The 26,579-nt window shown below is 43.4% G+C and overlaps 1 protein-coding gene across 3 annotated transcripts in view; it reads right to left on the reverse strand.

Annotated features, from left to right (window-relative positions):
* alg6 (ALG6 alpha-1,3-glucosyltransferase) overlaps window positions 1-21,381 on the reverse strand; it is a 77,264-nt gene extending 55,883 nt beyond the window's left edge. For 2 of the 3 annotated variants that reach the window (XM_072511152.1, XM_072511151.1), the window contains exons 1-5: window positions 21,220-21,381; window positions 19,897-19,981; window positions 18,937-19,026; window positions 13,611-13,699; window positions 6,990-7,069 (exon numbers count right to left, since the gene is read on the reverse strand). In XM_072511152.1, the coding sequence (XP_072367253.1) occupies window positions 6,990-7,069; window positions 13,611-13,699; window positions 18,937-19,026; window positions 19,897-19,981; window positions 21,220-21,301 (426 nt within the window). In that variant the 5' untranslated portion in view covers window positions 21,302-21,381. The remainder of the gene's footprint in view (window positions 1-6,989; window positions 7,070-13,610; window positions 13,700-18,936; window positions 19,027-19,896; window positions 19,982-21,219) is intronic. The other variant, XM_072511153.1, reaches the window with a different exon arrangement.
* Window positions 21,382-26,579: the final 5,198 nt, after the last annotated feature.

Consider the following 26,579-nt stretch of genomic DNA (forward strand, 5'->3'; position numbering starts at 1 on the left):
TTCCTGTTATCCTGAAAATGCTAAAACTCATGCTGGGATCACAATGAAATATCAACCTAAAGCAGCCTTCCCAGAATACTTTTTTCTATCTCTGTGCACTTTTATTTGTCCATTTCTCTCTGAAGGTGTTGTTTCGTACTGGTCTCACTGGTGTCTTTAATAATATCACAAAGTGTCCATTCTTCCCAAGTCAGTCTAGATAGTGAGTGCAAGCAGGCTGTTTGATCACGCTGGAAAGCCAAATCCTGCCCGGGCTATTTGACCACACGGAGTATCACAACTGTGCCCAATCGTATCCTCACTAGACATCAGGCACACGCATATTCCAGCAGGGCCCCTTTGTCAGCAAGTAGCTGTGGGATCATTCAGCCCATCATGCCTGTTCAATCATTCAATTCTATCCTGACATTACTGCACCTCAACTCTACTTACCTACTTTTTTATCCCTAAATTCCTCAATATCCGTACTTAACAAAAATATATTGATGGCAATCTTGAGAGCTTCACTTGACCCAGTATCTAAAACATTTAGATTTTTTCATTTCCAGGTATCCCCCACGTGCGTCACAAAATGTCTCTTCTAACTGGTCTGGCACTAATTTTAATATTGGAACACTGGCTGTTAATTGTTAATCTTCCCATTTCCACTATACAGGATCACAGAGGGAAACTGGAACTCTCAACTGCTACTAGTTCCCAAATTCAGACAAAAGATTGAAGCTAGGATTATTTTGGTCTGTACGATTCTCGAGCGAATTGCATGGTGCATTTATCTACTGGACTAATTGGACTTGAAACTAAAGATATTTAGCTGAGTCAATAGTTAGTTTTCTCATACTGAAGTAATACAACTAACTGGTCAAGTAAATATTACCTTCAAACATAGGCTACGGGTGATGGCACATAAATTACATCTCATCATACAGAATGCAGTCCGTATAATACAAAACCATTGCATGGTGATTAATTGATCAAGCAATATAACGATTAAGCATGTACACTGGAACGATCCAGGCTTCATTTCTGGTCTGTGCACCGTTGAGATCTCAACAACCAGGGCAGCTGCATAAAAAATATTTAGTGATTGTTGGAGAGTGAACAAGTGTAGACATGAGACCATGGCAGCATCAGCCATGACCGTGATGCCCTCCACAGTCAAATATATTGCTGTCTAATCACTTGCTTGAGGCATCACAGCTCATTATGAATTAGTATCTTCAGGTGAAGTTGGGGAAATTAAAAGATGCAGTAAAGATGGAAAAAGAAGCATTTGTGTTGTTTTTTTAAAAAAGACGTTACTATGGATTTGTATCCTATGACATCAATGCATTGCACTCCTGTGTGGTTTTAGTCACGTAGCGGAGGTGCTAATTTAGGAACATTACTCACTGTGCAAAACGAAGAACATGGGGCAGTTAATGCGCAATTGCAGCTGTTACCTTTATATGAAGTACTCTGATAATTACATGGGACGAACAGTGAATAAATGTCATTACTGTTCCCTCTCAGCTGTTGATTGCCCTATGGTCTCCACCCACCTCTCCAACCGGCTTTCCTGCATGCTTCTTGGGAAGCAATTTCAAAATTGTTTACCAGCCAAATATATCTGGTTTCATGGCATACGTATTTTGCGCGTTACCTTGAGGCACCCATCATAGATCAAGGAAGCCTTCACCTTGACTTGTATCTGTATTTAGAGCATGTTAATGATTTGGTTTTGTTGCTTCAGTACATAAACATACCAGTAAATCTAACGATGATTCCGTAATGTGACAGAATTTAAATCCTCGGAGTGGTTTCAAGTAACATTATCCTCAAGTCATGCAAGCCACTGCTGCATGATGGCGTGGACTTCATTTACTCAACAGCTACGTTCCAGAGGATTTCACTGAAACTGAAATTTAATCCACGTCCTAAGCCTGGTCATCTTCACTAAAATATCACAGCAAATTAATCAGCCACTCGATCAAGAAAACCGGATGTTCCACTGACCATAAAAGCTACTCCTAGTCAATTCCTTCTGCCCCAACCAAAATAATTCCTCTCCTGAAGGCACGCAGACTTGCTGCAGTGTGCTACCATAAATGCCCTTGGATATGGCACACGTAGATACTCTTCACAAAAGTCAACACACCAATGTCAGAAGGTTGTGTTTCCTCATAGGGAGGTGACTCACCACAGTTTACCCTGCAATCACCCAAAACACGTCTGCAAATGAAGAAAAACTTATTATACATACACTAGGGACAGATAATGATCAGGAACTGAAACTGATTTTCACCACTGCCCCAACTCCGAACTAGCAGAGGGCACCGAGACCAAACTGAGATTTGTCAACACAGTTCAGGCAGGGACTTTGAATCTGAAACCAGCTTTGCTTCTATACCAGGCAATGAACCTCATTACATTATGAAAAATAAAAATGGCTTATTGTCACAAGTAGGCTTCAAATGAAGCTACTGTGAAAAGCCCCTAGTCGCCACATTCCGGCGCCTGTTCGGGAATTCTCAATTCTTCACCTGAGCTAACCAGTGATGAAATTCAGGTGCTCAGGATCAAGGTATGTAACAGTGAGGTTACCAATTGGGAATAATTAAAGGCGGATGTATGAAATGTCGTTCTATGTCCACTTCAGCTACAGAAAAACAGCCAACATGTAGCACCTTTCATTACAAAAAGTCCAAAATACATTAAAATGAAGTGGTGGACTCAAAGCAAAAAAGAGAATTTACATGAAAATATTGACCACAGGGATGAAGGTAGAAAATAAAAATAATTAAGGACAAAATTACAGAATGTAGGCCTGATGAGGCAACAGTTGAGTGTCACTGGTATGCAAGTGAAACAAGCCCCAGGTTAGTGGAGTATGATGTCATGGGTTAAGAAAAAGTAGGGGCAGCACGGTGGCTAGCCTACGGCGCTGAGGACCCAAGTTCGATCCTGGCCCTGGGTCACTGCCCGTGTGGAGTTTGCACATTCTTCTCGTGTCTGCGTGGGTTTCACCCCCATAACCCAAAGATGTGCATGGTAGGTGGATTGGCCATGCTAAATTGCCCATTAATTGGAAAAAATAATTGGGTACTCTAAATTTATTTATAAAAATAAAAAGTTGTCGGCCCTAGGGATGGTGATTTGGGAACACTGGAAATGACCACATGGACATGGGAACAAGATTTATCAGAGATTTTATGGCCCAGAATTTGTAGGAGTGGGGCAAGTCACAGTGGGCCTGGCATTGATCAGCTGTAAAATAAATTCCCATGAAGTTACTAGACGTATACGCTAATAAAAGCACAGGCAAGGGCAACAGGTAATTTGAGAGCTTGCTGAGCAATGGGACATGCAGTGCATCACATTAACCAAATGAGATTTAGCAATTGAGAAATAAGCAGGGGAAGAAATGAGGAGGAGGGCAGTTAGAGTGGATGGAATTTAACATCAAATCAGGCACGTAAAAAAAGAGGAAAGGAAGATTGAATTAAGAGGGACAGATTAAAGACCGAAAGGAAAAGTAAAATATATCAAATCAGACAATTTTTAGATTTCCAACAATTCATAACTTAAAGGCATGATACTCCACAATTTAATTATTTACTTTTTGGGCAAGAGAGATTGATTGACAGTTACAATTTATCACGTTGTTATAAGGGTACTTATGTTGTTAAGGAGTAGACTTAACTTTGTGTTGAGTTTAATTTAATGTGCAAATGTAGAAACTTGAAAATCACTGGGAGGTTAAAGGAGAGATGTTGTTTTCATGAGGGTAATGTTGGAGAGGTGTGTAAATCAGCTAGTAGCTTATGGCAGTTCACAACTCACAGGCTCTCTCTTCCTTGCCACAAGTTACAGCATGACTTGCACATTTTGAACAACACTTTTATTTTTCCTCATATTTGGACCATTGCTTTCAGAAAGATTGGAATAAAATCAGAAGAGAGCAATGCTGTGAGGTCAGACCATAAAAAAGGAATAGTGAAGGAAAATGAAGTGTTTGACTGTATTGAAGGTTACAAGAAAACGGAATAGGAATAATAAAAGTTTCCTCCAGGTGCTCCGGTTCCTTCCCACAGTCCAAAGATGTGCGGGGTAGGTGACGAGGATGGGGTGGGGTCGATGGGGGAGTGACCTGGGTGGGTTGCTGTTTCGGAGGCTTGTGCAGACTTGATGGACCGAATGGCCTCCTTATGTACTGTAAAGATTCTATGATACTTCTCCTATGAAAACTCATTTCATTCATTTTCAAAAGCAAAATACTGCAGAAGCTGGAAATCTGAAAAGAAAATGGAAAATGCTGGATAAAGTGAACAGAGCTGGCAGCATTTGGGAAGAGAGAAATAGAGTTAACGTTTCAAGCCCGTACGACTCTCCTTCAGAGAAATAATCGCAGCACAAATTGTTAAGTCAATGACCAGTAGAATCTTGGTGCTGTGGTTAGCATGCAAATCAGACCGAGGAGACGGTGTGCATAGGACAGAACAAAAATGATCCATCTGAGGACTACAAATTAATGGGAATTTGGAATTGACCTAGCTCTGACAGGGAAAAGAAATTAAAGGGATGCTTTCTAAGGAGGAGATGAAGGAGAAAACAAAACATGATAAAAGGAAGTGGTTGGAGCAAAGTGGCCGTAAAAGTGCCATGTTGTTGACGAGCTGGATTAAGAGTGAGGGGATTAAAAGAGCAGGCAGTGATTTGATAAAATGGTCTCTTTGGGGTGCTGGAATGAAGAAACTGAATGATACAGACTTGGGCCAAAAGCTGTGGTAGTGCCATTTAGGGCTGTGCTGGGGCCAAAAGATGCAGAGTAATCGATTGGAAGCTCTTTGAAGTGGATGTCAGAGTCAAGGGATGGAAAAGGGAAATCAGGGGTGGAATTCTCCGCAATCGGCGCAATGTCCGCCGGCCAGCGCCAAAAACGGCGCAAATCAGTCCGGCATCGCGCCGCCCCAAAGGTGCGGAATCCTCCGCATCTTGATGGGCCGAGCCCTAACCTTGAGTGGCTAGGCCCGCGCCGGACTGATTTCCGCCCCGCCAGCTGGCGGGAAAGGCCTTTGGTGCCCCGCCAGCTGGCGCGAAACTGACTTTGCTGGGCGGCGCATGCGCGGGAGCGTCAGCGGCCGCTCACGGCATCCCCGCGCATGCGCAGTGGAGGGGATCTCTTCCGCCTCCGCCATGGTGGAGACCATGGCGAAGGCGGAAGGAAAAGAGTGCCCCCACGGCACAGGCCCACCCGCGGATCGGTGGGCCCCGATCGCGGGCCAGGCCACCGTGGAGGCACCCCCTGGGGCCAGATCGCCCCGCGCTACCCCCCCCCCCCAGGACCCCGGAGCCTGCCCGCGCCGCCTTGTCCTGCCGGTAAGAGAAGTAGATTAATCCACGCCGGCGGGACAGGCATTCCAGCAGCGGGACTTCGGCCCATCCGGGCCGGAAAATCGCCGGGGGGGGGGCCCGCCAACCGGCGCGGCACGATTCCCGCCCTCGCCGAATATCCGGGGCCGGAGAATTCGGCAACCGGCGAGGGCGGGATTTTCGCCAGCCCCCGGCGATTCGGTCGGAGAATCTCGCCCCTGATTTGCAGTTAATTGTAGGAAAAAGGTAGGGATGGTCCTTATCCTTACTTTTGAATCTACTTTCACCTCCTTTTCAGCCAATACATTCCAGAGCATAATTTGTTACGTCAAAGAATTTCTCCTCATCTTCCCACCACCTCCCACAAGCTTTTCCACCCATTATCTTAATTGCCATCTGGTTACTGAACCCCTTCTCAAATGGAAACAGTTTCTACCTTTGCAAAATCCCTCAAATTTGAACACCTCTACTAAATCTCCTTATTTGTTCATATTTTCTATCATTTAAAATAAAAGGCCTTAACTTTATTTTTCCTGTTGCAATAAACAATTGCTATTACATGTGAAGACGATGCTTGAAGCCTTCTTTTTAAAAATGTTAGCTCATTTGATGGCCTTGTGGGCAAATATACTGTCAAGCGTGATGCTGAGTCATACAGATCAGACCCAAGGATCAATTCCTGGTCTTGTAGGCATTGGCTGCTCTCCAGTATCACACTATTCTTTGAATACAATTCCAGACAATTGTTGATAGGCTACTTGACTGGTGGCAGGTGGTGGAGATAACCAGTATGATCCTATATTTATCCTGCGCTCACACGCGTGGCTTTCCGAAACTATAGTTACTGGATAGCAGTCAGGACATGAAACTCATGGCTTTTTTCTGCACCTTTCCCACCATCTTTCTAGTCTTGGAAAATTGGAGCATTTCAATGCACTTTTATCCTCTGGCTCAGTGGTAGTGCGCTTACCTCCAAGGCAGAAGTTGGCGAGTACAAACTCCACTCCAGGACTCCAGTATGTAATCTAAATATCGTAGTGCTGAAGGACTGTTACATTTTCCAAGGTGCCACCTTTTTGATGAGGTGCTAAAACCGAAGGCCCTACATTCTCCTCAGATGGGCATAATGCATTCTCTGGCACCATTCGAAGATGAGCAAAGGGAGGCTTGCCAAATCCCTGGCTGACATTTATTCCTCATCAAGGAGAATGAAAAGCAGAGACTGTAGTTCACTGTTATTTGTGGGATCTTGCTCTGCGGAAATTATTTGTCACTTTTGCCTGAAGAAAAATAATTAAATCTTTGGCCGTCTATTGCTCCAGTATATCGGAATTTCTAAAAGGTACTACTATACAAATGCAGTCATTCTGGTGACTCAGCTAGACTTTTCAAGAATTAAATAAACATGGTTTTCTTATCAAAATGCAACACTAGAAATCACAGAGGAAAGAAGTTAAATTGATGCCACTTGGGGCAATTGGTGATACCTGGAACAACTTTCACACCTATGCCTCATAAGTTTTGTGTGAAATTGATGCCTCAGGTACTCATCCGGCTCATAACTAAAAATCCCTCAGCTACCATTAGTCTGACATTGTCAGTTTTGCTACTGGCGTAGTTACATTCACTGTAATGCCTACCTTCTTCCTCTCTGGTCCTTCACAGTGATGAATGTAACAGAGGATCGCAGGGATATATACGACAAGGTCTGCAACAAACACTAAAAATTGACAAAACGTCAGAGAATTGTAAACAAAAGAATGGTTAGAAACAGGAAAAGCCTCGAGGTCTAAAAAGGGCAATTCTCCTCAAGAGATCAATCCTACCTTCCCAACTTTTCAATATATTCATCAAATCCATGATTAGACTCTTGAACCTTTTTATACCCTGCTTCAGTGGATTCCCTTAGTTATTTGTTCCACACATTTCTGGTACCATTCCACAAATGCCAGCTGCCTTAAGGCACCTCATCCAATGGTCACTGATCATGTGATTCGAGACAACTGGTTAACACTCAACAAACATCCAAACTTCTTATGAAGGAGGGATGCGGGTGGGTGGGCGGATCTTATTGCATAAATAACAAAATCTAAGATCAAAGAAAAGGAAATATCATCATCAAATATTTTTTTCCTCCCTCTTCCTCTCCACCACCAATCATGGAATCTCAAATACCATCTTGACTGAGATCAGCTAACTGACTGCACAATTCTGTGCAGGAATGAAGAAACTGGCCACAATACTATGGCCATTACGGAGACATGGATTTCACAGGGGCAGGAATGGTTATTAGATGTTCCGGGGTTTAGATGTTTTGAGAAGAATAGGGAGGGAGGTAAAAGAGGAGGGGGAGTGGCACTGTTAATTAGGGATTGCATCACAGCTACAGAAAAGGAGGTGTCTGGGAGGGTTTTCTACTGAGTCAGTATGGGTGGAAGTCAGAAAAAAAGAAAGGGAGTTTTCTATAGACCGCCTCCCCCAATAGCAGCAGAGAGATGGAGGAACAGATTGGGTGGAGATCTTGGAAAAGTGCAGAAGTAACAGAGTTGTTGTCATGGGTGGCTTCAACTTCCCTTAATATTGACTGGAACCTCCAAATGGTTTGGATGGAGCAGATTTTGTCAGGTGTGTACATGAAGTATTCCTGACTCAATATGTAGATCGGCCGACTAGGGGGGTGGCCATGTTGGATTTTGTGTTTGGCAGCGAACCAGGCCAGGTGTTAAGAGGTCTCAGTGGGAGAGCATTTTGGTGACAGTGGCCACAACTCCTTAACCTTTACCATAGTCATGGAAAGGGATAGGAACAGACAGTATGCAAAGGTATTTAATTGGGGGAGGGGAAATTATACTGCTATTAGACAGGAGCTGAGGAGCATAAAGTGGGAACAGTTGCTCTCGGGGAAATGCACAACAGTAATGTGGGGGTTGTTTAAGGAGCACTTGCTGCGAGTGCTAGATAGTTTTGTCCCACTGAGACGAGGAAGGAATGGTAAGGTGAAGGAGCCTTGGATGACAAGGGAAGTGGAGCTTCTAGTCAAAAGGAAGAAGGAAGCTTATGCAAGGTTGAGGAAGCAAGGATCTGGCACGGCTCTAGAGGGTTACAAGGTAGCCAGGAAGGAACTCAAAAATTGACTTAGGAGAGCTAGAAGGGGGCATGAAAAAGCCCTGGCGGGAAGGATTCGGGAAAACCCCAAGGCATTCTACACTTATGTAAGAAATAAGAGAATGATCAGAGTGAGAGTAGGGCCGATCAGGGATAGTGGAGGGGACTTGTGTCTAGAGTTTCAGGAGATAGGGGAGGTCCTAAATGAATATTTTGCTTCAGTATTCACAAGAGAGAGGGACCTTGTTGTTCATGAGAACAACGTGAACTAGGTTAACAGACTCAAACAGGTTGATCTTAAGAAGGAGGATGTGCTGGAAATTGTGAGAAGCATCAGGATAGATAAGTCCCCTGGGCCAGACGGGATATAACCCAAGGTTACTACGGGAAGCCAGGGAAGAGATTGCTGCGCTGTTGCCGATTATCTTTGCGTCCTCACTCTCCACTGGAGTAGTACCGGATGATTGGAGAGAAGCGAATGTTGTTCCCTTGTTCAAGAAAGGGAATAGGGAAATCCCTGGGAATTACAGACCCATCAGTCTTACGTCTGTGGTGAGCAAAATAGTGGAAAGGATTCGGAGAGATAGGGTTTATGATTATTTAGAAAAACATCGTTTTATTAAAGGTAGTCAGCATGGCTTTGTGAGAGGCAGGTCATGCCTCACAAGCCTCATTGAATTCTTTGAGGATGTGACGAGACACATTGATGAAGGTCGGGCAGTGGATGTGGTGTATATGGATTTCAGTAAGGTATTTGATAAGGTTCCCCATGGTCAGCTCATTCAGAAAGTTAGGGGGCATGGGACACAGGGAAATCTGGCCAAAAGACAGCGAGTGGTAGTGGATGGAAAGTAGTCCGCCTGGAGGTCGGTGACCAGTGGTGTCCCTCAGGGATCTGTTCTGGGACCTCTGCTCTTTGTGGTTTTTATAAATGCCTTTGATGAGGAAGTGGAAGGGTGGGTTAGTAAGTTTGCCGATGACACAAAGGTTGGTGGAGTTGTAGATAGTGTTGAGGGCTGTCGCAGTTTACAACAGGACATTGACAGGATGCAGAGCTGGGCTGAGAAGTGGCAGATGGAGTACCACCTAGATAAATGTGAAGTGATTCATTTCGGAAGGTCGAATTTGAATGCTGAATACAGGGTTAAAGGCAGGATTCTTGGAAGTGTGGAGGAACAGAGGGAATTTGGGGTCCACGTATATATATCCCTCAAAGTTGCCACCCAGGTTGATAGGGTTGTTAAGAAGGCGTATGGTGTGTTGGCTTTCATTAACAGGGGGATTAACTTTCAGAGCCGCAAGGTTTTGCTGCAACTTTATAAAACCCTGGTTAGACCACACTTGGAATAGTGTGTCCCGTTCTGGTCGCCTCATTATAGGATGTGGATGCTTTGGAGGGTGCAGAGGAGATTTACCAGGATGCTGCCTGGACTGGACGGCATGTCTTATGAAGAAAGGGCTTTTCTCACTGGAGCGAAGAAGGAAGAGAGGTGACTTGATAGAGGTGTACAAGGTGATGAGAGGCATGGATAGAGCGGATAGCCAGAAACTTTTCCCCAGGGTGGAAATGGCTGTCACAAGGGGACATAATTTTAAGGTGATTGGAGGAAGGTATAGGGGAGATGCCAGAGGTAGGTTCTTTACACAGAGAGTGGTGGGTGTGTGGAATGCACTGCCAGCAGAGGTGATGGAGTCAGAGTCATTAAGGACATTTAAGCGATTCTTAGACAGGCACATGGACAGCAGTAAATTGAAGGGGTGTAGGTTAGGTTGATCTTAGGATAAATGGTCAGCACAACATCGTGGGCTGAAGGGGCCTGTACTGTGCTGTACTCTTCTATGTTCTAAACGTGGAAACATCCAAGGGCATTTTGACTTGGATAGAACATAGGAACAGGAATAAGCCATTCAGCTCCTTGAGCCTGATCTATTTTCAATTAGACCATGGTCGATTCCTAAATCGAAAATATTCTTCTGCCTTTGCTCCATATCCCAGACCTACGTAATAGAAATCTACCAGTCTTGAAACTTTCAATTGTCCCGGCAGTCACTGTCTTTTGGAAAGAGTTCCAGATTTCCATGACCCATTGTATGGGAAAACTGCTTCAGTAGCTCAGTCTATCGCTCCTCCTGCCATAAAAGTTCCATCGGACGTCTTCTTCGACTCATCTTCTGAGCAAGGTATCCAATCTTCCTTGTTTTGAACCTCTGCAGTTGGCATGTCAAGAAATTAGGGTGACACATCAGGCTGGAGTGCTAATGTCCAAGATAACATTGAGGAAAGCTGGGATGTCAATCTTGGCCAAGATTACTGTGCACTTACTCCTCAGTAATGGGCATTACATTTTTTCTGCTGCTGTTTTAATCTATCCCAAACTAATAGGATGCAAGTCTTTACCGGCAGTGAAGTACCCTTTCTGAAATGAAATGAAAAGTCTAAATCCTGCCAACAAAAGCAGGAGTTTGGAACTAAGAGGTCACAGGAGATAGCTGGTGGGAATTTAAAAAAAAAACAATCCTATTGTTGTGATAAGGTGTATTCTTTAGTGTTTCCAGCACATGCGCAGTTTGTATCTCAAATTTCTGGCATCTGCAGGACTCCTACCGCCCACTCCTCCTCACCTGCCCTTCACCCCCCCTCATCTTCCTGTGGGACCTCTGCAGCCCCACCATACCACAGACCCACTCTGCCATCCCACTGCACCACCCCCCCTTCATGCCACGGCCCTCCTCCACATGCTCACTCTGTCACATTAAGTTGTGGTTCATCACAGGTGTGACCCATCCCATAATACCATGGGTCAAGGATTCCGTCTGTTGTTTCAAAGCAAGATTTCAAGTGTTACACCATATGCCAATTGATCCTATCACACTTATTTAACAAGGGTTCACTGTTAGCCATCACAGTGGATGGTAGAAATCTGGAGACACTGTAGCCACGTAAAATGGCTGCGTTCCGATTAATCTGGCCAAAACCCAGTTTAAAATGGCTAACCCGAAAGACTGCTGGGAAAAGCAGCTAAGAAGACACAAGCAGGCAGCTGCAGACAGTATTGCATATTCGGCTCTGGGAAGTTAGCCCAGATCGATACTCAGGGCTATCAACAGCCCATCAACCCAGGTATTTGCAGTTGCATTCAGGACTGTTTGCAGCCCATCTATCCAGACATCTGCAGTTAAATCGGCTATCCCCGGGAACAATTGCAACATATTAGCAATTGAATACCGGGCCAGACCTGTCGGCGCCTGCAGTGGCCGAAACAAAGACAGGTGAGCGACCACCCCCCGATCGAGGAATCGCCTCACCACTGGACACATCGACCCCAGAGATTGGAGACAGATCCAATCACTTGGGACTCAGGGTCAAGGGCCGCCCCGGGAGGCGGGAAGCCCCTGGGCCCTATAAAAGTGAGGGTCCAAGTTCAGATCTCTCGCTCTCTCCTCTTCGCCTGCTCGAGACCTTCGCAAGAACAGCAACCGGCAACAGTAAGTTTGAATCCAGCGATCGCTATCCGGTAGAGACACCTAGCCACCGACCTGTAGCAGCCTTTTGAATCTCGCGGGCCAGATCTGATTGGACAAGCCATTTGTTTCCCTGACCTGGTGGGCTCGTCCTAAGTTAAGTATTGGCCAGTAGCGATAGGTTTATTATATAGAAAGTAGTATTAGGGTATTAATATTGCTTGTTGTATATAATAAATGACCGTTGCTTTAATCCTAAGCGGTGTGCTGTATTATTAATCATAACCTGAACTTGAACCACGTGGCGGTATCATAAAGGTACCTGGCGACTCATGAGCAAAGGTGACGTAATCAGAGCAAATAGACTAAGGTTAAAAAGAGCAACAACACTCTCTCGCATCACTAGTTGGTAACAAGTGGCACTTCAGTGTATTATACAACTGGGAAGAGTAATCACTTCATTCACGGGTATGATTAGACATTTAAGGTTTCCTTCATATGGATCTTTTGCATAGTGGCAAAAGTAGATTAATGCTCACATTCAGTCCAATAATCCCAAAAGACCTTCAGACTCCTCAAGGTCAACAAACGAACAGATCTTAATAGATGCTCATATATATCATTGGATAGGCCGTGCTGCTGCATCGAAGTGTAGCAATTTCAGTCTCTGCCTTGGATGCAGTTAAAATTAAACCTATTCTTCACCAATCTTTAAAAAAAATTGAGGTTGCATGATATTTACCATCAGTTCAAAGGATGGATTATTTATATATAAACAATTAAATAAAATTACACTCTCATCATAAGTTGGATGTATGGCTTCCATAAAGTTATTTTTTAAAAATCATTCTCAATAAAGTATAAAAGTGTTTTTGAGCTCTTTCACTTTGCCTTAACCTACGTCCAAGTGCACCATAATATTTGCCCCTCGGACATCATTCACCTTACGCAGATGATCAGACCAATTGAGTTGTCCAAGTAATTTCATCCAATCCCAGCTTACACAGTTCCTCTAATTCTTGAATACTCTGCCGTGGCAAACATCTCATGTATGCCACTTCAGGAACGATCTACCCAAGGTGCCTACTTTGATTGCAAGCTCTGCTCGTTAATCACTGGCAATGAAGAGAATATTTCATCTTGCCAGTACAGTAGCCCAAAATAAAAAAGGACAAAGGATTTAAGTAACAGAAAATCCAATACCCTGTGGACGATGGATAGGCTTGCAGGGGTCACAAATTAAACCATTTGCCAAAACGTCCACCCTTTTCACTGTTCTTGCAGCTATGGTATTGATACGCCTGGTCTAGTTAAGTATCTGCTGAATGGTCACCCAAAGTTGATAGTGAAAGGCTCAGCAATGGTGGTGCCATTGAAGTTCAGGGGGGAGTTTTACTGATCGAGGTGGTCATTACCAGGCAATTATCCAGCCCAAGTTCAGATTTTATTACTTCATGATCAAAATACTTGGGAATGGAGCTGAACACCATGGAGCCATCTGTAAAACACCCCTGATATAATGATGAAGGAAGGTCACTGATGAAACAGCTAGAGATGGTTTGAAGATGCTTTCTTGGGGAATCCTGGAGCTGGATTGACTGGCTGCTGACAACCATAACCATCAACCTGCTATTCATTGCCCTTTCAGAATTTTTTTTTAAACTTTGCAGTTTTTAAATAAAATTCTTAATTACCTGTTGCTCGCATGAACAGCTTGTGCCCAAGACTTTCAAACCCACGAGATGTATGAAGAGAAATCCACTCAGGATTTATCGATTTAGCTCTGAGTAAAAGAAAAAGGTTTATCTCTCGAATAAAATTGCATTTCACTTTATGTAAAATGTACACATAATCAATAAAAGATACCCAATGACAGATAGTACAATTTACTTTTCTCCATCTAACTCCCTGTCCTTCCCAAAGGAAATTACTGGCTTCGACACCTTACCCAAGTACGTATTCCACATAGGGAAGCCTGAACTCCAATTGTCAACAGGCTGTTTGACAATGTAGAGTGCAACTTGAGCTTCATCCTGTCCGCATCAATCAGAGCAGCTCACACAAACTGCTTTCTTTCCAAGTCTCAAACTGCAACATTGTGGCAGCTGGCTTTGGTGGGCAGAACAACTTCTCAAACCCGTGGGCAAATGCATCATTGCAACATCTAAAACTTACATCTGCAATCTGTAATTTATGCTGGGACGTTATTCTACCACCAGTGGCTATTCTTCAAACAGAGACAGTAAGGGAGTAGTGACCATTGTATGGTAGAATTCAAGTTTCAGTTTGGGAATGAGAAAGTGGAGCCACACACTAGTGTTCTGGAATTAAATAAAGGAAATTACATAGCTTGAGGTCACATTTGGCCCGTATAGACTTGGCAGGAAGGCTAAAAGGTAGGACAGCTGATGAGCAGCGGCATTTGTTTAAGGAGATACTCAATTCCTCACCAGTAAAATATATCCCAGTGAGGAAGAAAGATGGGAAGAGGGGTAAAAAACATCCATGGCTAAACAAGGAGGTCAAGGACATTATAAAGACAAAAACTAAGTGATATCATATTGCAAAGGCCAGTGGCAGACTGGAAGATTGGGAAACTTTCAAACATAAACAAAGGGTTACTAAAAAAATTTATTTTAAAAAGCTAAGATAACTTACGGAAAAAAACTAGCACAGAATATCAAAAGGATAGCAGAAGCTTCTACAGGTACATAAAAGGGAAGTGAGCCGCTAAGGTCCCTTGGAAGATGAAACTGGTGAGATGAAACACAGAAATGGCAAAGATGCTAAATCAATACTTTGCCATTGGAGGAGGACACTAGTACCATTCCTATGGAAACAGGCACTTCAGAGGTAATAGAAAGGGTGGGACTTGAAACTATCAGCATCAATAGGGAAATGGTATTCAACAAACTCTTGGGATTGAGGCAGACAAGTCCCCAGGGCCTGATGGCCTACATCCTAGGGTGTTAAAGGAACTGGCAGCAGAGATAGTAGATCCATTGGTTATGATATTCCAAAATTCCATGGACACGGAAAAAGTTCCAGTGGATTGGAAAAATGCTAACCTAACGCCCGTATTCAAAAAGGGAGGCAGAATGTGAGAAATGACAGACTAGTTAGTTTAATATCGGTTGTTGGAAAATTGTTAGAATCAATTATCAAGGATGTAATATCAGGATATTTGGAAAGACAAAGCGCTATCCATCAGGGTCAGCATGGTTTTATGAAGGACAAATCATGTTTGATTAATTTGCCTGAATTCTTCGAAGATATAACAAGCAAAGTGGATTATGGGAATCCTGTATATGTAGTATATCTGACTTTAGGAAGGAGTTTGATAAGGTTCCGCACAAGGTGAAATCACATGGGATTAGGGGTAACTTAACTTGGATAGAAGACTGGCTGACGTACAGGAGACAGAGAGTCGGGATAAATGGGCATTTTTCTGGATGGCAAGATGTGACTAGTGGGTGCCACAGAGTTTGGTCCTTGGGCCCCAGCTATTTACAATCTATATTAACGACTTGGATACAAGGATTAGAAGGTCCTATAGCCAAATTTGCAGATGACATAAAAATAGGTGGGACAGTAAGTTGCAATGAGGAAATAAGAACCTTACAACTGGATATAGATAGGTTAGGAGAATGGCCAAAATGTGGCAGGTGGAGTTTAACGTGGATAAGTGTGAGGTTATGCATTTTGGTCGAAAAAATGGGAAGGAAAATTATCTAAATGGGGAGAGACTTCGGGGGGCTCCGATGCAGAGGGATCGGGGTGTCCTCGTGCATGAGTCACAGGAAATGAGCAGGGGCAGCAGATAATAAGGAAAGCAAATGGAATATTGGCATTTATAGCAAAAGGTATTGAGTATAAAAGGTGAAGAAGTGTTGTTGGAACTATACAAGGCATTGGTAAGACTGCATCTGGAGTATTGTGCACAGTTTTGGTCCATTTATTTGTGGAACTATGCAGTGGCATTAGAGGCAGTTCAGAGGAGATTCACTTGATTGATTCCAGAGATGAAGGGTTTGGCGTACGAGGAGAGATTGAATAGTTTAGGCCTATATGCTCTACAGTTTAGAAGAATGAGGGGAGATCTAATTAAGATGCTAAAAGGTATGGATGAAGTAGACTTGGAGCAGATGCTTCCTCTTGTGGGGCATTCGAAAATGAGGAGTTCATAATCTTAGAACAAGAGGCAGCAAATTTAAAACAGATTTGAGGAAAAACTACTTCTCTCAAACGGTTGTGAATCTGTGGAATTCAGTACCCCAGAGTGCAGTGGATGCAGGGAGAGTGAGTAAATTTGAGGAGTTGTACAGATTTCTAATTGGTAATGGGTTGGAGGGTTATGGAGAATGGGCAGGACATTGGAGATGAGGCCAGGATGGGACCAGCCATGATCACATTGAGGGTGTCAGGCTCGGGAGGCTTAATTGCCTACTCCCACTCCTAGGCCATGTGTTATAGGGAGGAGATACTCTGGCTGATTTCACAATCTAGCTCTTGTCTGTAACATTGTAGGTAGCAGATGAGGAACATTTCAGCCATGACAGAATGGCAGAAAAGACCCAATGGACCAAATGGCCTAATTCTGCTCGTATATCTTAAAAACTTATGAAGTAAGTACGAGGGCAACAGCATAAAAGCCTAGAACGATCATCATCCTGCCAGTGGTGGAAGCCACATTGACGATGGAACCAAATGAGACAACATTTCAGTTTAACCAAGATGTCCCCCATGGCCCCCATCTGCGGCAACCACAAATTCCCACCACCTTTAAGAAGTGAAGACAGGACTGGGGGAGCCAACGGTCAGGAACTTTTACATAGGGGACAGATTTGAGAATATAGATGAACTAACGGAATAAATGGAGCTACCGAAAGAACAGAATCTACAAATCCAAAACATTGTCCGCAAGGAGCCGACGATATACCCCAGAGCCACGAGAGATACTTCACTGGAGGAACTACTGGACACGGACAGTAGGCAGAAGGGGAACTGTGGGGACATCTACGGATGACTTCTGGAAAGAGCAAGAACGCCATTGGACGGAACGAGGCAGAAATGGGAGAAGGAACTCGGGACAGAAGTAGGTTGGGGACTCTGGATCGAAGCACTGAGCAGGGCCAACTCCACCTCCTTCTGCACAAGGCTAAGCCTCATACAGATCAAAGTGGTGCACAGAGCTTACCTAACTCAAACCTGAATGAATAGGTTCTTCCCGGAGCTGGAGGATAAATGTGAACGGTGCCCGGGAGGCCCAGCCAACCATGCCCACATGTTCTGCGCATGCCCCAGTCTTGTCGAGTTCTGGACAACTTTTGTCGAGGCGATGTCCAAGATTGTGTGGACGAGGGTGGAGCCGTGCCCAAGAGTGGCAATCTTCAGGGTATCGAACCAGCCAGAACTACACATGGGGAAGAGGGTGGATGCCCTGACTTTTGCTTCCTTAAATCACACACTGGAGAATGCTGCTCGGCTAGCGATCAGCAGCATCGCCCACAGCTGCAGAGTTGCTGGCAGACCTGTTGGAATTCCTCCACCTGGAGAAGATCAAATACACCAGCCAAGGGTCGGACGAGGTATTCCGCAAAGCTTGGGCCATTCTTCGGCCTGTTCAAAGCCAATAGTGATTAGGAAGAAAGGTGGGGGGGAGGGGGGCAGATGAGGGCAAACCGGAGCGCACAAAGCAGAGAGGTTCGGGGTGGAGGAGGCAGGCAAGGAAGGAACCCAGGGGAGTATCAGGGAGAGACATGGAAAATGAGGGAGGAGAGGGAGCAGAGAGCCCCCCCCCCCCCGCCAGCGAATTCACATAAGGAATTGCATAAGGAAGGAAATAGGTATAGCAATACACCAGGGCGAAAGGTGGTGCCAGGAGGGAGCCCGACTATCAATAGGGGAGGGGGGGGGGCGGGGGGGGGGGGGGGGGTAACAGAAGATGTGTGCGTAAAATTGTCCATAAGAAACATCATACTTTGTAAATATCGGTATCACAGTGGTCAGAACATATAGAACATGCAGTGCAGAAGGAGGCCATTCGGCCCATCGACCTACTTAAGCCCTCACTTCCACCCTATCCCCATAACCCAATAACCCCTCCTAACCCTTTTTGGTCACTAAGGGCAATTTATCATGGCCAATCCACCTCACCTGCACATCTTTGGACTGTGGGAGGAAACCGGAGCACCCGGAGGTAATCCACGCAGACACGGGGAGAACGTGCAGACTCCGCACAGACAGTGACCCAGCAGGCAATTGAACCTGCGACCCTGGCGCTATGAAGCCACAGTGCTAATCACTTGTGCTACCGTGTTGCCCCGTGTTAACACTGTTGCTTCTCAGTGCCAGGGTCCCAGGTTCGATTTCCAGCTCGGGTCACTGTGCGGAGAATCATAGGATCTACAGTGCAGAAGAAGGCCATTCAGCCCATCAAGTCTGCACGGGCCCTTGTAAAGAGCACTCTACTTAAGCCCACACCTCCACCCTATCCCGGTTACCCAGGAACCCCACCTAACCTTTTTGGGCACTAAGGGCAATTTAGCATGGCCAATCCACCTAACCTGCACATCTTTGGAGTCTGCACATTCTCCCCGTGTCTGAGTGGGTTTCCTCCCACAAGTCCCGAAAGACGTGCTGTAAGGTGAATTGGACATTCTGAATTCTCCTTCAGTGTACCCGAACAGGCGCCGGAATGTGGCGACTAGGGGATTTTCATAGTAACTTCATTGCAGCGTTAATGTAAGCCTACTTGTGACACTAATACAGATTACTATTATTATGTGCTTTATATGTCAAACTGTTAAAATTGGAAAATGCCAATAAAAATATTTTTTTTTAAAAGCCAAGAACAATCCTGATCTCACCCAACATCCACACCACTTTCCTGCTGTAAGGGGAGGAAGACGGTAGGCACCGATCAGCAGCTGCAACCGTAACTAATTACATTTTATATTAGAGATGTCTGAACACTAATTCTAAATAGCTCTCTTAACAATGATGGCAGTTTAAACTTACACATATGCACAAATCAGACTGTGGTAAGCAGTGAGGGGTGGATAATCAAGACCCCAGTACTTCAGATTATTGCTGCTTGTATTGAAGTACCTGAAGTAAAACAAATCAGTTACATGTTAACCATAAGGAGAATGCATTCAGAAATAGTTAATTTACTAAATGTACATATTTTGGCAACATACTTTCAATTGTTCTGTATGTAGCAATTGTATCACCCGATACTGAACCAAGATAGTCCAAGATTCAATTCCAAGGTCTCTGCTGGGCTAGCCAATCTCAAGATTGAAGCAATCAGGGTGCTATAATTAACCTCAGTGCCATGGTCTAGCAAAGAGGAAAGCAAGTCAGGGGTTGTACTCACAATCGATATCCAATAACTTGAAAGTGCAGAGGTCAGTTGGGAGGAGGACAGCCCAGTCCTTTTAAGGATTGAAACACTCCCCAGCATTCCCTGTCCAGACTTGCATGCAAAGAGTGGACACTTGATTGAAACACTGAAAGTTTGCCTGGGGCCAACATTAATGCAGTTGGCAGTAAGAAAGGTGGAGGTGTTGAAGGGAGGATGAAATTCTTAACTTGAATTGCAAATAATCTAATGAAATTCCATGGTGAGACACCTAAAATAGAACAGTGGGTAGCACTGTTGCTTCACAGCTCCAGGGTCCCAGGTTTGATTCCCAGCTTGGGTCACTGTCTGTGTGGAGTCTGCACGTTCTCCTCGTGTCTGCGTGGGTTTCCTCCGGGTTCTCCGGTTTCCTCCCACAAGTCCCGAAAGACGTGCTGTTAGGTAATGTGGACATTCGAATTCTCCCTCTGTGTACCCGAACAGGCGCCGGAACGTGGCGATTAGGGGCTTTTCACAGTAACTTCATTTCAGTATTAATGTAAGCCTACTTGTGACAATAAAGATTATTAAAAATACCTCCTTAAATTTTAAATCAATTGAATGTGATTACAAACCATTGATGGATGGGTAGATTGATGGTAATTTCCTGCCAGTGTCGCTGAGCCTCATAATCTCCAAACATAGGGGGTTTCCCAGCACCTGCAGACATAGTTAAAAACAGTAGAACAGAAAATGTTAGAGGGCACTGCTTCTATAAAAAAGATTGTTTGCAAATTTCTCCCATCTGAGCATAATGCCTAATGTGGAAAGTGAGTGACGTGAAACAAGAAGGCCCCAGGGGGAAGTTAGCCAATTTCAATTACTGCAGCAATGCAACAATTAGCCACAGTATCATTGCACTATGGAGGCACTGAAGCTTTCCTGGTTTCTAGACTCTTGATTACTTGCTGAATGGTACATAAAGCCAGCTGAGTGGGAAGAGGATTGAGCTTATCTGCAAAACACATTCCCACCCCTTGACAAGTCAACAGCAACATGCTCCTGAATTGCAAGAGCTTTAGAAAAATGACTTGGATAGAGAACAGGTGAAGATAAAGTTGCAGCTACGACATTAATAGGAGACAAATGGAGGCATTTTGAGAGAAATCAAGGACATGACTAACTAAAAGGAAGCATACAAATGACCAAGGTGGAGCAGTTTCCAGTCATTCTGGAATCTGAAAGATAAAGAAAGCAGGACGACACCTGCTTCGCAATTTGAAAAATTTGCTTGGCAAAAGAAAGCCACCATTTTTTTTGCAAGATGGGCAGCATGGTAGCACAGTTGTTAGCACTGTTGCTTCACTGCACCAGGGTCCCAGGTTTGATTCCCGGCTTGGGTCACTGTCTGTGCGGAGTTTGCACGTTATCCCAGTGTCTGCGTGGGTTTCCTCCGGGTGGTGTGTTTCCTCCCACAAGTCCCGAAAAACATGCATATTAGGTAATTTGGACATTCTGAATTCTCCCTCAGTGTACCCGAACAGGTGCCGGAGTGTGCCAACTAGGAGATTTTCACAGTAATTTCATTGCAGTGTTAATATAAGCCTATCTGTGACAATAATAAAGATTATAGATGATAAACCACAGAAAAGCCATTTCAGCAGAATTTCTCAACCCACATCACAACATTGCAGACTTTCAAAAGAAACCAGTCTTCCAACTACATTATTCAAAGAAGCTCACATTCCCCGCCCCTCCCTTCTTAACAGGTCCACAAACTAAAGCCACTCGATATTGTAATTTCCAATAGGCTCATTAAATGTCAAGGCTGTTATCAACCGTTGCAATTTACAGACAACAGTTGACCGGTCCGGGGGAAGGGGGGGTTCATTTTGGTTTGCATTGCTGTGTGGAGCTGAATGGTAAGAAGCGGGCTGATCTGCAGCTCACTGACTGACCTGAGTAAGGGTTCAGAGACACTGTCCAGCGTACCGTCAGGCTGACTGCGAGTATCATGGTGATGAGACTCCATCTCTCCATTCCACAGCAAGCTCGTGCCGCCTCTTTCTCCCTCTCTGGGGCTCTGTCTCGCCGGGCACTTCCTGGACGCTGCGCATGCGCTGTCCCGCGGCACTGGGCCGACGCTGCCTGATGACGTAAAGGCTCCTTGGCCAACTCAAGGGTTGGTGCAGTTGTCAGTGGAGAAATTACTCTCCTCTCTGTGAAGTTACTGCACTTAAGTTTTGGGGAGACACTAAACAGATGCATCACTTCCAAAACTAAACGATAAAATCGTTTTAATCCTCATCGGATGACTGCAGTATATGCATTTCATAAAACTATATTTATTTAAATTAAATTGCAGTCGATTCATTTCAGAAGTTGGTTTAGCTCTCATTGCAATAGCATACCGTAGTTTATAAATATGTTGTTCTGGTTTGCTTTCAAATTGTTTGCTATAATTGAGGGAAAGAATTCCTGGCTGCATTAATTTGGGTAAATATAAACTTATTTGAATTAACATTTCGTTTCCAATTTGGGTATAGTCCGAATTATATGTTGTCCTTTGCAATCACAAACATGCTGAAGGAGATAAGTACTGAAAAGGAACAGAAATACAGGGCAATGTTAGAAATGAAACTTACTTAATGGAAAGGGGTGGAGGTAAATCCTCCTAAGTATGGACTTATATTAATTTCTCGCAGATATAAAACAATCCATACTATAGGTCTGGAAAGAATTAGACTCGATGGGTCAGGAAAATATCACGATTCCGTAGTTTATGCTCATACAAGTTCATATCTCTGTGCTGCCAAGTAATTGACAAAAAATATTGTGTTTTGATGAACCTGGACGAACAGCATCAATTTTCAAACTTTCTGCTATGCTCCCTTCCTTGTATTGCTGCCAAAATTAATATTATTTCAGCCTCATTTGTCATCATACGTTATAATGGAACCAGTTGAGGCAATTAGTTTTATTTAATTAGATATCTCATACATAATCTCGAATATATTTAAGTTGAACTGAATATTGACAAGGTTTGAGAATAGCATTTAATTGGATTCCTTTGCTGTAATACAAAAGTAAAACGATTTAATTGGATTCGTTTTTGCTCATTCTGATGAGGCTGTGCTGGCTTATTACTTTTCGCTTTCTGCGTTTATGATCATTCCTCGTGTAAAGAATGGTCAGAAGCACAAAAGCAGCAATGCAGTGGGTTTTTGTGAATTATTAAAACAATTGAAATAATCATTTAAATCAAATGTTCAACTCTGCCGGGTCTGTGTATGAAGAACCATTCCTTGTTGCTTGAATGTATTTGATCAAAAGTCTTCAATCAATAATACCTACATTTTGATTGTTTCGATTTTAATTGCAAACTAAACATTCTTTATTATTATAATATGTTTTCCATGAATGTTAACGTGAGTTTCGGACAGTTCAAAACATTCGGTATATTGCATTGTGGTTTCCATTGTATGTATATTAATTTAAAAAATGCTTTAATCTAATAATCTTGCTAAGCATATAAAATGTCGTATTTCTGATATAAGTCTATGGTGTTCATACATTTTAAAATAAATATGTATTTTATAGCTGTACCTATATCTTCGAAAGAGAATCCACTCGTCGAATTAAGTTAATATAAGAGACATTGTTAGAGGTTTATCGAATGTCAGAGTTTAGCCATCCCACAAGAAGCCTTCAACTAGATTAACCCCAGGTTTCTGCACTACAAAAGCTGTAATTACATTTTTAAAACCATCGCTGCCCAATACTTGTAGATTTAAAATGCATGTTAAGATTTTAAATAATCTGCCGCCATACTTCGTGATTGTATATTCGAGCAAAGAAGGACAGTGACTTCGACCCATGAGTTGGTCAAGGTGAATCTGTGCTCCTGGTGATTCACATCTGGGATCCCCAGACTTCTATTTATTTTGTCAATAAAATATTCAAACTGCAGGGAATGTGAACAAAACGAAAAATTGACCATAGCTTGATAACGCTCATTAAAATGTTACGATTTCATTTAAATCGGATTGCCTGGTCACTGTAATTTGGCAAAGGGCTGATAGGCAAACGATAGATAAAATTAGCCGCGCAAGAGTCCTAAATAAAAATAATATCGATGCTCTTGCTGATAGTAGGTGTTGGTTGAAGTTTCTCTTTTTTATTTATTTCACAATGGTGGCGCATTCACTTTTTGAATTCAATTCATTTCAACAATATTGTGACGGAACAAAAGTCGAAATTGCCAATGAATATTGCTTCCATAACTTATTACCGTGAAGTGTGTTTCCTGTGTCTGAATACATTTTGGACCTAACTTTGGTCACTGACAACATTGTCCTTTCCTCTTTCACCTGCCCAAACCCAAGTATGGAACGGAGCTGTTTTGTTTTCATTGATTTATTACAGAAAGCGAGTCGTGCAGGAGCTCGGTGAAAGATAGTTTCATTGACTGCAAAAATAGCCGGGATCCCGAGGAGTTAGAGCAGAAGGCATTACTTTACTCACCACTCAATCTGAAAATAACTGCGCAAAACCCAATGAAGTAGATAGGAACATTTTACAAAGAGGAACAACTTCCCAATAAACTGGCTACATTATTCTGACACTGACACACACAAAGCGAGAGAGTTCCCCTTCAAATGTAGAAGCAAACTTTATTGATTCATTTTTTTGTTTTAATTTGCTGTTGTGTGTTGGAGGTAACTATCGAGCAGTTGCTAACATTTCAGACATTTTAAGCACATTCCGTAAGTGCCATCTAGTGTTAGATTGCGATATGGCAGACTCCAGTCCAAATCCAACCCCGGGCTTCCAAATGGAACGATACTTGTTAAGTTGCAATAATTGTTATGGTGCTGTTTACGTCGTTCTCAGCGCTTTGCTGAGATCCAAACTCTCAGCGAAATAAGAACGAAAATGCTGGTTGCATACGTGTCGCCTCGTTGCTGATGTCGATTAATCAGTTCCATTTCCCACAATTTACCGTTTTCCCTTTGGGGTTTCAGTAAAAAAAGGATGTTTCTTCCACTGGACCTGAGTTCCTATAATTTCCTCTTTTTAAAAATTCAATGTTTTGAACAGTTTAATTTGTACACTGGCATTGTTAAACATCTCTGCCGTTCCCTTATGTAGTGGTCTCTGTGACTCTCACCCGTGCAAGTTTCGTTTTTTTAAGAAAAACGCTCAAATCACTTGAACCTCACGGTTGACCGCGGGATGACTCAAAAGCTGCGACTGCCGATAAATACGAATCAGTAAAAGTTACAAACAACAAAGGATCAGTGTTGGAATGGGCCCCTGTTATGTCTCGTCATTTCGGAATGGTTATATCAGCAGGTTCCTGAGGCGGACAAGTGACTTTCCCAGTCGCCTTCTACTTTCCCAGGGGTATCAGCTAAATATAGAACTCCCGCTCGTATTTCACTAACCACCCGCCATTTGCTAGTTTTGTGTAAACGTAACTCATAACCAGGGTCACAACTGCCTAACATCTTGTTACGTTTATAGAAGCAGGAGACAAAACATTTTTAGATCAGTTTCAATTTCCTTGTAAAAGGATTACTGAGGGAGATTCAATTTAGGGACAGGACCTGGTGTTATTAGGTTGCCCTTCAAGTGAGGTTGGGTGGGTGGGGGTGGGGATATTTCTTTCGTCTTGTCAAACGATTATCAAATATATATATATATATGTGCCCAGACCACACCCCGACAGGCAAGACGGCTCGCTTCATTTGGTGTATTTATACTGAGGTATAAATGTTTACACTCACTGAAATAATATTTACAATTACAGAAAGAAGTCGCGTCCAAGCCGGGGGCGCAAATGCTGTTCAAGTTGGACGGGGTCTGACATTTCGCAACACTCTTGAAGCACAGAGTGTGAAGTAAATAAGGAAATTTAATACAGGCAGCGACACTTGAAGCCGCGACACATAGATAAACAGTCAGGGGAGCAAGGCTGGTGATCTAAAATCAACCTCGTCGACCGAGATCGCTTACAAAGTATTAAAAGGGAAAACGATCTTGCAAGAACCCCCCCCCCCCCCCCACCCCCTCACCCAACTTCACCAGCTTTTAGGCCAAGTTATACAAGCCCAGAACTTTCCCAGAGACTCGGATCTGCTTCCCAAGGAATAAAAGGCAGATTAACGTGGCCCGGGGTTTTATTTATTGGAGTTCGCAATACACAAGGTGGGAAAATGTACACCCGGTGTATTCTCAACGTTCCCAGAATAAAGTGCTTCCTCGCCCCCCCCCCCCCTCCCCCACAGCAGGCCGCGCTAGTTTCCCAACTGGGATAATTGATCAGTTCGAATTTCCCGATTTATGTCAAGTGGGTTTGTTCAATATTCATTTGAACATTCGTTCCAGTGGCTGCAACTGGGACACACAAGAAAAAGACGAGATTGAGAGCGGAGTTTAGTATTTCCAGAACACCTGGAGTCTTCTCCTCAATAGCGCAGCAGTCATCGTTGCCTTTTCATCCCCTTTATATAACCCCTTTTGTCATCAATATTCTTGGCATTAAGTTGTTCAGGTAACCTGCAGACAATCGAATCTGGATTGCTGATGCGCCCTTGCACCCTGTTTTAAATTGTGTTATTATGTAAATAGTGTGATTTTATTTTTCAAAACAGCAAGCTAAATTTGCAGCTCCAGATGGCGGGTTCTTTTACATCTGATCAGACAAACCTTTTGGATCAGTTTAAAGAGTTTGGCTTTAATAATTTGCTGAGTTTCACTATGAACAGCATGGATTTCTAAAAACAGAAAAAAGCGACTGCGTCCACACTGAATGATGTTTATTTGGATATCAAATATATAATTTAGGACAACGCTGGTTTATTATGTCTGTGCTGTAGAACCTTTAAAATGGTGACATCTTCACTATGACATCTTTGGCTTCTCCACTAAAACGGAATTGAAACAGATTTCAGCCGAACCCTTTTCAATTTGCTCTTGAGAACCCTTCTTCCATGAAGTTAAACAGTGGTTACTGTCAGCTCAAATTTCACAACTAATGCCTTCAGCAAAATGTTTACTGATTAAATGGCTTTTAATTTTAAAAGAGCAGCAATGACCTCTATGGCGGCACTTCAGAGAGATTTTATTTCTAATAATCTGATGAGCTGTCACGGCTCTTGTCTTTTACAGGTTCATTTTGAATGGCAGTGTCTGAAACCCTCAATATTTACTACAATCATGACTGAAAGATAAAACCCTCAAAATCTGCAAGGCCAAGAGCATCGTCTTTTTTTTAGAAATAAGCGAGGACAGAAACGTTTGCAATTTGTAAAAT

Source organism: Scyliorhinus torazame, chromosome 7 (genome assembly GCF_047496885.1).
Source record: "Scyliorhinus torazame isolate Kashiwa2021f chromosome 7, sScyTor2.1, whole genome shotgun sequence".
Taxonomy (NCBI): Eukaryota; Metazoa; Chordata; class Chondrichthyes; order Carcharhiniformes; family Scyliorhinidae; genus Scyliorhinus; species Scyliorhinus torazame.